A 15,042-nucleotide genomic window follows, 5' to 3' on the forward strand; every position below is an offset into this window, starting at 1 on the left:
AATGCTACCAAGAATTAAGCAAGTTTTGAAGGCAGTAGGGTCAGGAGTACATACATCGATACGTAAAGGGAATAATCTTGTTATCCCTGCAATTTATTTCGTACTTAAAACAACTACATCAGTCAAGAACCTGCAGCATATTATTTTTCATTATTTTTCATGAATGAGCAGTGTTTGTTACATTAATGTATTAAATAAAAACAAATTGAGAGAAATATATTTATTAGTGCTATAGCCCTTACGCTGATCGGTTCTTCTTTGTATGAGTTAGAGTAAAAAGCCGGCATATGTAGAGTGAAAATATATAATATTGTCAAACCAAGAGAAGGATACAAAGGCTTCTTATGTAGGTTATGTTTGTGTTTTATTCAACCTTAACATGAAATTTGAATAGCTGTTTGCAAATATACAATATTTTTGTGATTAATTTTGCATGTATTAAGTTATTATGAAGCAGGTTTATTTCCGTGAATTATTCCCTCTGGGTTAAGAGGAGTCAGTGTGCTCCCTGGAGATTTAATTCAGATTGAGTATGTCTTGATGGGAGGAAGCAGCTTCTGGAGGCCACAGAGAAGTCGATCAGTCTGTGTTGTACTGGCCTGAAGCCTTCGACTTCCTATAGATTATTACACTTTGATCCATTAATTATCTCCTTTCATGTACACACAAAGCTCAAAAGGATTTAAACATGTCAAATACTCCATCCTGTCACTTCAATCAAGGCAAGACAAGCCCGGATAAAAAGAGGACAGCATCTCTCTCTCTTCTGCACAACACTTCATGAAATATTGCTTTGGTCTTCCGCATGCGACAACAAATCTCCTGGGAAGCTATTCCTATGACCGTGGTGGTAAACAGTATGAAAGCTTCACATAAATTGGCAGCATCCTCATGATATGAGATGAACATCGTGTAAAATGTTGGCAGCAGTCATAGCTGAGACTGTATTCTGGTCTTAAGTTGCCTTTACTCTTTTACTCTTTATTCCACTTTGTGATCCAGTCTTTGATTTCCATCCCTACCTGATCCTTTAGATTAAGTCCAAGAGGAAAGTGGGGAAATAGGAACAAGTATAACCACTGCAGTTAACTGGTTTGGGAACTTGTCAGATGATTTTGGTTGTGTCTTTGGTTTTTTGGTCAATATATTAGTTTTGCAGACATAGACCTTTATACGAATAAACATACTTTATTTTTTTATAACGGTAAGAAGGAAAATTCATTTTCTATAGTAAAGCTGATTGCCTCTCAGTGTGAATAGTACTAACTCCAAGATGGTTAAAAATAAAGTCAGAGGTAACACAAAAGGCATTAGGGTCTACTAAGGGTAATTGTTTTTTTACAGAAACAAGTCAGCTGATAACTTTCCCACCAAGACTGGGAAATTCTATTAAGGTTTTTATTTATGTCCTGCTTACTTTGTGGGACCTATAATTTTCAAAAACTTTAAATAATCATCTGATTGTCATGGGTTGTTTGGTTTTTGGTTTCAGTGTTTTTCCTTATGTTTTTCACTGTTCAAGTTTTGAATCATGTTTAAGTTTATTTTCCTGGTTCATGCTTTTGTTTTGTCGTCTTGTTCATGTTTTGTCAAGTTTGGTTTTCGGATCTGGTTATGCTTTTGCTTCATGATTTTCTAGTTTGTGTTCAAGAGTCTCTGTTTTGCTCCAGTCACGTTTTGTTCTGTTAATTACGTTTATTCAGTTCACCTACTTCAAGTTAATCTGTCTTCTTGCTACACCTGGTTTTCACGCCATATATTCACACCTGTTCTGTTAGTCTTGGCGGAAACATCTTTCACTCTCATGCTCATGTCTAGCTCTCATGTTCAAGTCTTATTTTTTGACCACGCCATGCCTGTCTTGCTTGCCCGTTTGTTTTGTTCCTGTCTCCTGTAGTGAGTGAGTTTTTGTTATTAAATCTTTTTCACTTACCATCACGCTGCCTGCTCGTCTGCATTGTGGGGTCCAATTCCAAGTAAACGTGACAGAACCGTGACACTGATAGTTTAATTGTCAAGCTGCACTTTACCATGCGTAAAGTTAGAATAAAATGGATAAATGGTTATGCTTGACTGGTGCATTTATTTGAAATGAAAGTCTTGTAGGAACAAAATGCTTATGATGTAAACTTTTATGTTTTAAGGTGTGCAAAAAGGGAGTAGTAATATGCACTTTAAAGGAGATACAGCATTTATCAACATCCACATTTATCAACATCCACAATAAAGATCTGTAGAACCATTAAACTAATCTTTTGTTACAGTTGGATTATCTAACCCTGAAAAAACAATGTTTGCCGTATCCTTTAATATTGTTTTTCCTCCCTTACCATCATGCTTACTATGAGTAGGGCATATCAGACTTGTCCGTTCTTGTTTGTTACTGTTCCAGTTGTTTTTACCCATTATTGCTCTTACTGTAGAGGTTTTGGTGAGTTGCTGTTTTTTGGTATCACTTTTGGATGTACTGTCAAAAATAAAAATAAAATAAAAATAAAGCGCTTCACAAAGAGACCATAAAAAGTAAAACATGATTAAAAGGAGAAAAAAAAAAAAAAATTCAATTGTTATGAAATTCATTAATGATCTGTCCAAGCAGGTGTATCAATAGCAAGAAAACGACGTTGGCTATAAACAGAGCCTTGGGGTACCCCACATCCAAGATCAGTAGAATTTGACATTATGGACGCTGAAGCTGCTGTTTGAAAGATAAATGAAATGAACTGAAGTTAAAGGTTGGACTTTTAAAAAAGTTTTTGTCTGAAATTATGCATTTTTAGGAATATATTTTACTCGTCTTTTTGGGTGACACCAATAAATGTATACTTTATTTTACTTTACTTTGTTGTTTACTTCCAGAGGTGAAATCAATTGAGAAAAAGCATTGGAAATACTGGATTGCCCTTAGTTTTACATTGCACAGCAGTACGTGTTATGTTCGGTTATAGGGATTACATCTAGGTGCATATTTTGACTTGACTAAATTTTGCGATTAAGAAAATATCTAGACTTTTCCCCATGATGTTTTTACATTCCATTTAAAGAACAAATAATGGAACAGCTTTAAAAAACTGCACTTAGTTACTAATGACTGCAGAAAGTTGTGCTTTTTGTACTTTTACACAAGAACTAAAGTAATAAACAGATTTCCTAGATTTGTGTTATTCCCACCTAGAAGAGAGAGAGTTGACTGAGCATGTAATGATTAAGTCTCAGTGATTTTTAAAATACCTGCTCCTGCCTCACTGCCTAAATGTTCTGTTCAGCCTCTTGTCAGAGTAACCACATTTGTTGTTTAGAGGTTCTGATGCAAGGCATGATGTAAAATCATGTAAAGATGCAATAATAATAACCAGTTATTCATAAAGCGCTGGGTGGGGTAAATTAGCCTAACAGCGATTCTCATTAAAGGAACCGAGGAGCATTTATCTGCAAAGGTTTTGAAAATTCTGCTAAATACCATGACTTGCAAATGTTTTTGTAGATTTATAATTTTTGTAATTTTTTCTCACTAAAATTACATGTTTGAGAGTGTATTTTATTGGGATTTAGATATGACAAACACAAAGTAGCACATAATTATGAAGTGGAACCAAAGTGAGTGCCTTCAGAAGTCATCAGATTAGTGAGTAACAGTCACCCTGTCTGTTTAATCTAAGTATAAATCCATTCTGTAAATTATGTGAAGCCCTCAGAGGTCTTTTAGAGAACATTAGTGAACAAACAACAACGTGAAGACAAAGGAGCACACAGGACAGGTCAGGGATAAAAAAAAAAAACATCTCAAGCTCTGAGCATCTCACAAACTATAAAACTAGCAAGACACATCTTTCCTAAAGACACCTAAACAGACAGGACAGGCAAGGAGAGCATAAATCAAAGCTGTAAAACCCCTCATTCCTGGGAGCTGTGCACGAGAACGGGTTAAAACTGTGCATTCTGGGATTCAGAGTTTTACCAGTCTCTTATTCTATGTGTGTAGTTCAGTCATTGTTTCATCCAAAAGCTGGGCCACAACAGCAATGTCACAAACCGTCTCAAAATAAGTAATCTTCCAGGGAGGGAATCTCCTTCATTAAATGAAACGTTAAAAGAATATTGTGGTACCGCTCAATTATGTGAACTGTGTTATCATTAATCCTGCCTACAGATCATTACAGGTCCTTCACAAAATATTAGCATATTGTGATAAAGTTCATTATTTTCCATAATGTCATGATGAAAATTTAACATTCATATATTTTAGATTCATTGCACACTAACTGAAATATTTCAGATCTTTCATTGTCTTAATACGGATGATTTTGGCATACAGCTCATGAAAACCCAAAATTCCTATCTCACAAAATTAGCATATCATTAAAAGGGTCTCTAAACGAGCTATGAACCTAATCATCTGAATCAACGAGTTAACTCTAAACACCTGCAAAAGATTCCTGAGGCCTTTAAAACTCCCAGCCTGGTTCATCACTCAAAACCCCAATCATGGGTAAGACTGCCGACCTGACTGCTGTCCAGAAGGCCACTATTGACACCCTCAAGCAAGAGGGTAAGACACAGAAAGAAATTTCTGAACGAATAGGCTGTTCCCAGAGTGCTGTATCAAGGCACCTCAGTGGGAAGTCTGTGGGAAGGAAAAAGTGTGGCAGAAAACGCTGCACAACAAGAAGAGGTGACCGGACCCTGAGGAAGATTGTGGAGAAGGGCCGATTCCAGACCTTGGGGGACCTGCGGAAGCAGTGGACTGAGTCTGGAGTAGAAACATCCAGAGCCACCGTGCACAGGCGTGTGCAGAAAATGGGCTACAGGTGCCGCATTCCCCGGGTCAAGCCACTTTTGAACCAGAAACAGCGGCAGAAGCGCCTGACCTGGGCTACAGAGAAGCAGCACTGGACTGTTGCTCAGTGGTCCAAAGTACTTTTTTCAGATGAAAGCAAATTCTGCAAGTCATTCGTAAATCAAGGTGCCAGAGTCTGGAGGAAGACTGGGGAGAAGGAAATGCCAAAATGCCAGAAGTCCAGTGTCAAGTACCCACAGTCAGTGATGGTCTGGGGTGCCGTGTCAGCTGCTGGTGTTGGTCCACTGTGTTTTATCAAGGGCAGGGTCAATGCAGCTAGCTATCAGGAGATTTTGGAGCACTTCATGCTTCCATCTGCTGAAAAGCTTTATGGAGATGAAGATTTCATTTTTCAGCACGACCTGGCACCTGCTCACAGTGCCAAAACCACTGGTAAATGGTTTACTGACCATGGTATCACTGTGCTCAATTGGCCTGCCAACTCTCCTGACCTGAACCCCATAGAGAATCTGTGGGATATTGTGAAGAGAACGTTGAGAGACTCAAGACCCAACACTCTGGATGAGCTAAAGGCCGCTATCGAAGCATCCTGGGCCTCCATAAGACCTCAGCAGTGCCACAGGCTGATTGCCTCCATGCCACGCCGCATTGAAGCAGTCATTTCTGCAAAAGGATTCCCAACCAAGTATTGAGTGCATAACTGTACATGATTATTTGAAGGTTGACGTTTTTTGTATTAAAAACACTTTTCTTTTATTGGTCGGATGAAATATGCTAATTTTGTGAGATAGGAATTTTGGGTTTTCATGAACTGTATGCCAAAATCATCCATATTAAGACAATGAAAGACCTGAAATATTTCAGTTAGTGTGCAATGAATCTAAAATATATGAATGTTAAATTTTCATCATGACATTATGGAAAATAATGAACTTTATCACAATATGCTAATATTTTGAGAAGGACCGGTATTGTATGAAAAAAAAAACAGAGCAAGGCAAAATAAATTCACGGTACAGCTTTTGTATTCTTGACAACAAGGTGGCCTGTCTAGTTGCCTCCAAGACAAAAAGAGCGGCTTTACAAAAGTTTACCATCTGATATGTTCAGTACACAAATCCAATTAAAGACTTTCATCATTTATGTTGTTTCTGTGTTTAATTAGCCATCACTGCAAGCAACTCTGGAGCTGCTAATGGTAAGGATTGCTATGGTCCAACAACCCTCCTAAAATCCTTTTAACATCAACTATGAAAGAAAGAGGTAGCACTCACTTTCAGTAACAGAAATAATCTGAAGTCAATTTGATTTGATCCTTTGGAAAATTCAGATTTTCTGTGAAAATGAAGTATTGTGAAGTAGATTAGTGGTCCAAAGAATTGTACCAATGGCTGTGTTTTGATCTTGTTTATTTTTGCATACCACGTGTGCTGTGGGGTTAGTCTAAGTATTACCACTTAGTTCTTTCCTATTCAACTAAAACATCCTACGACAGAAGCCATTGTTTGTGACAGGTCTTGCTGTTGGTGTCAGGAAATAGTAATTTCCTTTTATATGTGAAAGCTCAGCAGAGGTCTGGTCTCTTTTTCACAGCTTGTCACTACAGGAATTAAGAAGGACCATCATTGTTCTGGTCTTCTCATCCTGTCTGTGTTACTCATCGTCATTTACACTGTGCTGTTAACTGCAGGATAGACGCCCGCATGTCCAAGCTAACGGCCAATCAGAGGTCTCCCAGCATGGTCACAGAGTCCTCCAGGGCTGTGACCCCAGCTGCAGTGGATGTCACCTCAGGATCAAAGGTGAGCTTCATTTTACAAAGAATTGAGCTGATGCATGAGTAGATTTTGGTTTCGATTTGTGCTTTGTTTTATTAAAAAACTTGAACAATTGATGAGAAAATTATGATCTTTGTCTGAGCTGGCTGAAGATTTGATCCAAATAGAACATAGCTGAAAAAGCTGCCCTGTTTATGTATGTTAATGAATTCATCAAATCACATAAATGATATATTAAGCTACTATTATTAGATTTAGATGTTTTACTTTTACTTCAAGTTCCCTTCTGCTCATATTTCAGATGAAGAAAGATAATGTTGTTTAGGTAATAATGGTCATTTTCTCAATAAATATGTTTTGCCCTGGCAAAGGAACACAAAAAAGTAAAATAGACATGCAACCGTTAATACTTTGTAAAGAGTAAAGTATCTTTTTCCCTTTATCCATCTTCAGTCCACTTTAAGAGAAAGCTCCAGTAAAATACCTTCTTAAAGGATCCATGAGAAGGATGTAGGAAAGCATGTTATCCTCAAGCATTTAAAGAACAGTCACCTTATTCTCCATGATTTGTTGTATTTTTTGCCAATTTTTTAAAATGAACTTGCGATCAACGGCTGTCAATGCCACAGGTTCCATACGTCAAGTCTTTCACCAAGGCTATGGTAATAGTTTGCCACTACCATTGTTTCGTGAGCTGTTGGTTGGAGGTTTACATTAGGAGGTGGAGGTATATATCAGACAGAGTTTTATAAACCTTTTATTTTATGGTGCGCCATATTTTTCCAAATTTGCTCTTGTATTTCACCACATTAACAGGTGCCTGTGGTGTTTTTTTAATTAACCTTTGGGCTATTCATTATATAAAGTATCGTAACTCTGAAGCACGTAAGTCAACTTCTGACTGACCCAAAAAGCAAAAACAAAATGAAGGATTTGGATTGGCCTCGTCAAAGACATAAATCTGATTTAGTTGCCGTGAGGTAACGCTACAGAGGGCACTCATGGTTCAAAATCTACAGTGTGCAGACCTATAACAATTCTGTAAACAAGAGTGGGCCAAAATCTCTCCAAAGCAATGTAAAAGACAGATTTCCAGTTATCAAAAAACACATTATGGTAGTTGTTGCTGGCAAGGGTGGCACAACCAGTAATTAGGATTTGAGAGTGATTAGAGGGGACTACTTTTTCACATAGGGTCAGGTTGGTTTGGATACGTTTTCCCTTAAATAAATGAGATCATCCTTTGAAAATCTCCTGTTGTATTTACTCTGGTTATCTTGACAAAAAAAAACCAGATGAAACCTCTAAGGAGTAAATACTTTTTCAAAGCACTGCGTGTGATCGCTGTTTTGCTCTGTTTCTCATTGTAATCTCACATAAGCAAACAACTGAACTCCTTTACCCATGTCACCACACAATTAACTGTTTAGTGGCTTTGTTTGCTTTCTGTAGACCTCCAGAGGAACTGGAAAACTACACGGCTTTGGCAAAAGGGATCACGCTATTAAAAGAAACCTCAACATCCCAGTGGTAGTAAGAGGCTGGCTCTACAAACAGGTGAGTACATACTCACACCTAAACTCATGGAAAGAGATAAAAACACAACAGCTACGGTGATGAGCTACATCTAGAAGCTGAAGATGTGTACCAAATGCTACAAGAAAAAAAAAGCAATGGTGCTCAATTACTGCTCTAATGATATGCACATAGTCTTCCCCCACTCACTTGTGCTAACAAGCACACTATTCCCAAACTGCTTCTTAATTAAAATGTGAATTAAAATTCACTCCTTCGAGGAAGACCTCTAAACACACTCTGCGCTGTATTTTTTTCCCCTTCACCTCCAGGACAGCTCTGGAATGCGGCTGTGGAAACGGAAGTGGTTTGTTTTGTCAGACTACTGCTTGTTTTACTACAAAGGTGAGTCTGTGTAAAGTGGACTTGGCCAGAGTTTAAAATATAGCTGTTAAATGAAGAGCAGAGACCCTTAGTGCTCTTCTCTGAAGTCATATAATAATAATAATAATAGTATTTATTATTATTATTATCATTACATCCTTACATACTCGTACTCGTCTTCCGGTCCCGGATAAAGCGGAAGACGAGTACGAGTACATCCTTGGCTTTTATCCTCTCAACTTTTTCTACCTTATTAACTAGAAGTTCTTTATTACAGGATTTAATCTCTGCTTGTGTTGCTATACACTCAGCCTCTTCTTCTCCATAAATCTTCCTGAATAATAGATAAAACCACATCCCCCATCGTCACACATGCTACCACATGGCCTCGTGGAGACAGCAGGCCTCCATGACTTATGTTTCACTCATTTTCCTGCTGTTCGTAAATCTGTAACTGTTCATTAACAGCGTATAAGCTTTCGCCGGAAGTCATTGTTTTAAACAACATTCCATACATTTATATGTGTCTCCGTGTTCTTAACAGACAGCCGAGAAGAAACAGTGCTGGGAAGCATCCCTCTGCCCAGTTATGTCATTGCACCAGTCGAGTCTGAAGACCACATAAACCGCAAATATGCTTTCAAGGTAACACAGAAGTGGAACCAGCCCTGATCCTTTTTGTCACGAACATTGGAAAATCTGTCATATCGTAGTTTTGAATTATATTTACTTGTCATCTTCTTACATCCTCTCATGATGACTGGAAGCATCTTTTTGCTGCCTCAATCTAAAACATTTTTTGAAGTATGAGAAAGTTTTAGTTTTTCGCTTTTATTAATCTTTATTAATAAAATACTTTTAGAACCCTTCTTTAAAAAATAGTCCAAATCTATTTATTTGTATCAAACACCTTTTTTATGCTTGTCTACATTTTTTGTTTTTTTGCATTTTCCCATGTTTTCCATCTGTCTCAGTTGTTGTTTCATTCTCACAGTGGATTGCTAAGTAGTAGATCATCTAATCAAATTAGCCTCGAAGAACAATGCATGGTCTGCATTTTTCACCTAATATGAAGAGAAGGCAGGATAAACATTTTTATTGCGCTGCCCTTATAAGCACAAGTCGAACAGAGGCTGTAGAACGGCAGTCTGAAAAGGATTTTTTTTACATATAATAATATTATGAACATTATGAAAAAATTATAACCAAAAACACCACTTTTAACAAAAACGCAAAGCAATACAACTTGTCCTTTTTTATTCAAATAAATCTAGGCCAAAACATTGAAATAGTGAATGAAAACACAAGGAAACCTACAATAATTTAAACCCCTTCAGATAAGAAAATGAAATAAAACTCTGTTGCCCTGAGACTCATAGTTCAGGTCAGGCACACCTCTGATCGTCCTTCAGATGTTTCTCCAAGTTTATTTGAGTCCACATGTGCTAAAATCAGTTGATTGAACATGATTATGAAATGTAACACACTTGTCTATATAAGGTATTACAGCTGTCAACAGAGCAATCAGAGAAATAACCAAGCAATGAATTAGATGGACACTGCAGCCTACTTGGATTTTTTTTTAATGAAAAAATGCACCTTAGAGACTGTCAGATCAAGATAAACAAACTTATCTGGTCTGATGAAACCAAATCAAACCCTTTTGGCCTGAATTCCAGTTATTATGTGTGGAGAAAAACAGTCACTATTAATCGCCTGGCTAGCACCATCCTTACTCTGAATCAAGCATGGTGGCAGTATCATGGTGTGGGGACATTTTTCTGCTGTAGGAGCTGGACTGGCCCTTAATGGAGGGTAAGATGTCAGCATCTAACCCAGCAAAATGCGTGACCTATGCAGGTCGTTATGGGTTCGACTCCTGGGCCTTTGACCTTGGCCGCATGTCTTCCCCCCTCTCTCCTTTTCTGTCAGCTCACTGTCAAAAAATAAAAAAATAAAGGCCACAAGTGCTGCAAAAAAAAACATTTTAAAAAGTTTTAAACAAAGGCTGTGATACCTATGTGCCTGTTTTTTGTTTGCTTGTATGAAATAAATATAAAATTGACATGTTTTTCTTTGTCATTATGGGCTGTTATGTGGGGAATTTTAAGGGGGAAACATGAAATTGACCTGATTCATTTGAACCTTTCTGTTGTAGATTTGCTGGGGTACTTGAAGGTGGTGTTTTATTTAATGACCAAGTTAGAGCTGCTAGATAGATAACATCACATTTAAGTAAAGGATATTAAATTTCAGAAATACGTACGAATACAGACTGTATTTCACAACATATATATATATAGATATATATATATATTGATTTGCCAAGTCTTACTTAGGTGCTACCTTGTTAGGATAAGTGTGTCTTGGGAACCTTTTCAACCAAATATTTTCTATTTAGTGATTGTTATTTTTTACATTTAGGAATATTTACTGGTGTCTTGAATGTGTTCCACTTCTCAGCAATATTCATTTCTGTCAGATTTAGATTCAATGTAGTTTTGGCAATCAGACCAGACCAAATAAGGATAAAAACTTGTGGTATATACGCTTCAGGATAGGTTCATCAGAAGTATTTAATCAGCAGCAATACTTCCCAGTGATGTTGTCATGTTGCTGGTCAAGTCTGTTTTTGTTAATGTCCAATTTTAAGATGTAATATTTTTTAGGAATGTTTGGTTATGGACTTTAGCATTAAAATAGGGTGGACTGACTTTTTGGTTTTAATATATTATCACATCTTTGTTACTTTTCCTTGCTCACGAAGACTTTTTTAAACAATTTTGCAAATGCTGCCTCCTGTGTGAAGACATGCGGCAGCTTCTCTTTTACACAGAGTTTGCAGTGAAAACCCCTGATGCCTGAGATTTTGATCCACTGTTTCAGCACCAGGCCATTCTGCTGCAATCCTTTTAGCCCCTTTGTACTTTTAGTGTTTCTGTGCAAATGTGTGAGAGTGTGCACACAGTGTGAATTGGATCTCGTGTGCCTGTGAGGTGTGTGTCTCCTGAGCTTCACGGCATACAATGAAATTTGTATGATAATTGGGATGCTTGAAATATTAATCTTACCTTCAGCCTGTTCACCGTCTCCTCCCCCTTGCTAGTTGGGGAGTATATATATATATATATATATATAAGTTTAGATTAGACATTGAGGCCTGGTTCTCCTGTACCACCTTGTATGGAGCACTTCCCTCAAACTACTTCAGCTTTGCTTTCAGACGTCATTTATTAGGGTAAATTTAATTATGTGGGTCTGAGAAACTTGAAATGTTCTTTACTGCTCAAGAAGCATGACCACAGTTCAGTGAAAGGGATATTACTGAATCTTAGAGCCTCTGAAATGTATTGTGATTTGCAAACTTTCTGACAAACGGAGCTGAAAAAAAAAACAAGGTTGTGAGGGGAAAAAAATCAAATGTAACATGGTGCAATAGCCTCGACTCATCTTTCATTTCTTTATACTTTACTTCCAAGAAGCCAAGCTGTCTTGTAATGTTTTACAATGCTCTTGATCAATAGTTGAAGTTTTTTTTTTAAGGTTTTAGTTTGGACTATGGCTGCTTTAACCTTAGTTAAAGCAACTAGTTTTGTTTTTGTTTCTTCAATCGTTCAGGAATAAAGAAAAGCTCCTAAACTCAGGGAATCAACCACAAATCAGACACTTAAAGAAGAAAAATATCTTTAGGGACTTTGTTAATAGTAGACTATAACAAATATGCAATTTGTTCCCATTTTTTAAGTTGAACTGTTATTCATTCTTGCTTTCTGTGACACCACAGTCGACACCATTTTCTGTTTTCTTTACCTGAGTCAGCACTGATCAGCTGTAACTTCCTGTTGTTTTCTGTTCTCTTATTTTTGCTCATCTTGCTGTGTTTCTCTCATTCCCTGTTGGTTAATTGCCTTCCATTGTGACCTGGTGTGTTTGCGTGAGCGGAGTGAGTACTGTTCTCTGCGGACTTCTGTCCTGAGTCACAAAGGCTTCCTGTCTTGCATGAATAGGTATTTGATTTCACTTTAGCCTCATCGATAGAACGCCATGCTCACCTTATTTCACTCCATATCCTGCCGCTTGATGCTGAGTGCACATTTCTAAATGTGCATTTAGGCCTTACCATAAGCAAGCATGACTGCAGCAAGTCATCTGTGAGACAATGCCAGAGTTCATCGGACTTTCAGCAGTTTTTATGTACAGTTCGCCTGCATGAATCTGAGCAAAACAAACTTCTCCTTCGTTTGCACAGTTAAGTCTGTGTCTGTTTAGACAGTGGCACATTTTTTGGCATTGCATCTGAGTAAATACAGAAGATCCTGAAAGCATTAGAATTAGAATTTGACACTAAGTTTATGCATTGGAGTCATACAAGTGAGAGTCTATTCTTGATTCATTTCAAATCCAAAATCCTGCTTTGTAGCAAAGAAAACGTGTTGAACGTTCTGATATGTTTAGTTATCCATCTTCCAGTTATAGTTCATTATGAATTGTTACAAACTGGCCGAGCATGAAACTTATTTGACCTGCTGATCACTTTCAGCACTCACAGTATCATGTTCAGTGGCTCTGGTATTTGTCTTGTCATGTTGCTTATTCCTTATCGCTTTTCATCATCACGGTTGGGTGGGTGGCTGGGTCCCATCTGTGTCTTCCACTCTCCTTTCAGTGAGGATGCAAATTCATTGCATTTTATTTAATTTACGTTGCCATCAGCAGTTAGTCTTATGCTGTACATGCAATACTTTGTATTGTTTGACAATGTAAGATGCACATATGACTTTTAATGTGATATATTCACTTTAATTAATAAAGAAAGTGTTTTTAAGCTTTAAGCATATTTAAAAAGTGTTTGTATAGCACCCTCCACAATTATTGGCAACCCTGGTAGAAATATGTAAAAATCATTCAAATTAATAAATAACTCAACCTTTCATCTGAGTACATTTATTCTGTGGAGAAAAATATCATATCTTTTTAACTTTTAACTTTTCACAAAATTGTTGGTTCTATATGTATTGGCAGATCTAAGAATCCTTATGTAATAAATGTGGCAAAAAATGATTTGAGATACTTTACTTTTTAGGTCATTTAGAGTTCCGACAAGTTTCCATAACAGACGTCAAATGCTACCTACATGCCAATCAGTTGCTTGGGCGACATACCAGGAAAAGCTTTTTCTATCCTACCATGAGAAACAGAAATCTGGAGTTTGCTAAAAGCTGCTAGAAGCTAAAGTAGAACTGTATGCTTTGGTTAGATGAAACTTTAGGCAAGTTTTCACTATGGGTTCCTGAACTTTTTTCTCTGCAACTTTTTTATCTACCTACTCAGTTTTTTGGTGCATTTTGACTGGGATACTGATACCTGGGCCATTTAAATTAAACTAACATTGTCAGGGTTTATAAGTGTAATTGAATGTAAACTCTGATAAGATAAACTGGATGACTGAAACAAAATGCTGGGATTATTAAACAAGTAAGAAAGGGCTAGTGTTCTCCCACAACAAAGCTTCACCTTTAGTTGAGGGTCCATACAAAAAGTCCCACTTCTCTGTCAAGGCAAGTTTTAGGGTAGATTTTTACCCGCTTTTGTCTGAGTTGGTACTGGTTCCTGCAGAAGAAATGTGCAGGGGGAAGATAAAGTACCCCTGAAAAACACCCTGGTTCCTGAAAAGGTTGCTGCAGTGCAAACGCACCTTAAGACTGAGCTTTTTCATAATAAACATTGTGTATAAGGATGAATCTGTAAAAAAACAAAAAATACATATTGAATATTAAAAAAATTATCAACTGTGAAGTCTGGGAGATGATCTGTGATGCTGTGGGCCTGTTTCCCTTCCAGTAACACATGCCATCACACACTCTTTGAAATACCTTGGCATTTTAAGTATAAATATTTGTGGACTCTAGAATAAACTGAAACTGGTTTTCAGCTGGACAATGACCTCAAGAGTGTCATCAATTTAGCAAAGCAAGGGTTTAATGCTTGTACCATGACCATCATAGCTCAGATACATTCTTTCTATATAAAACCTTTGGGTTGGACTGAAGTGAAAATAAGATAGGACCCCGGCTCAGGATGTTCTTGTGCAAAGAAGAATGGTCAAAAATCCCTCTCTCTGTAAGGTCCAACCTTGTGAAATATGTAGGACAAACTTAGTCCTGTCCTGTTGGCAACATGCATTAATTATGGCTCTGATGATTTTGTTAATATTTTTTCTTTTCTAATGTGGAATCTTTTCCCCAAACTACATAAATGCACTCAAGTTACATGTTGAATTATTCTCAAATATTCAGTCAGCAATGCTGTAAATTTGAAGCATTTCATCATAGTTAGGGTTCTAACTATGAAGAACAAGGTCTAATGTACAACAAAAAGGAGAAAACCTTGACTGCAGAGGTAAAAGCAGTCTTCATAGCAGACATTAATAGCAAGCTTTTTGTATTCACGACTGATATAAAGTGAGATGAAATTAGTGATGGTATAAGGACAATTGTATAAGAGTGAAAACAATGGCTGCTGTGAAACTGTGCCAGAAGCTGCTAATTGTTCCTGCAGAGTGATAAC

The 15,042-nt window shown here is 37.3% G+C and overlaps 1 protein-coding gene across 1 annotated transcript in view; it reads left to right on the top strand.

Annotated features, from left to right (window-relative positions):
* The window catches only part of plekha7b (pleckstrin homology domain containing, family A member 7b), a 91,159-nt gene that overhangs the window by 37,194 nt on the left and 38,923 nt on the right, over nt 1–15,042 (top strand). The window contains exons 5-8 of the mRNA XM_047363421.1: nt 6,489–6,600; nt 8,029–8,133; nt 8,424–8,496; nt 9,020–9,120. Coding sequence (XP_047219377.1) covers nt 6,489–6,600; nt 8,029–8,133; nt 8,424–8,496; nt 9,020–9,120 — 391 coding nt within the window. The remainder of the gene's footprint in view (nt 1–6,488; nt 6,601–8,028; nt 8,134–8,423; nt 8,497–9,019; nt 9,121–15,042) is intronic.

This window comes from Girardinichthys multiradiatus, chromosome 4, assembly GCF_021462225.1.
Source record: "Girardinichthys multiradiatus isolate DD_20200921_A chromosome 4, DD_fGirMul_XY1, whole genome shotgun sequence".
Taxonomy (NCBI): Eukaryota; Metazoa; Chordata; class Actinopteri; order Cyprinodontiformes; family Goodeidae; genus Girardinichthys; species Girardinichthys multiradiatus.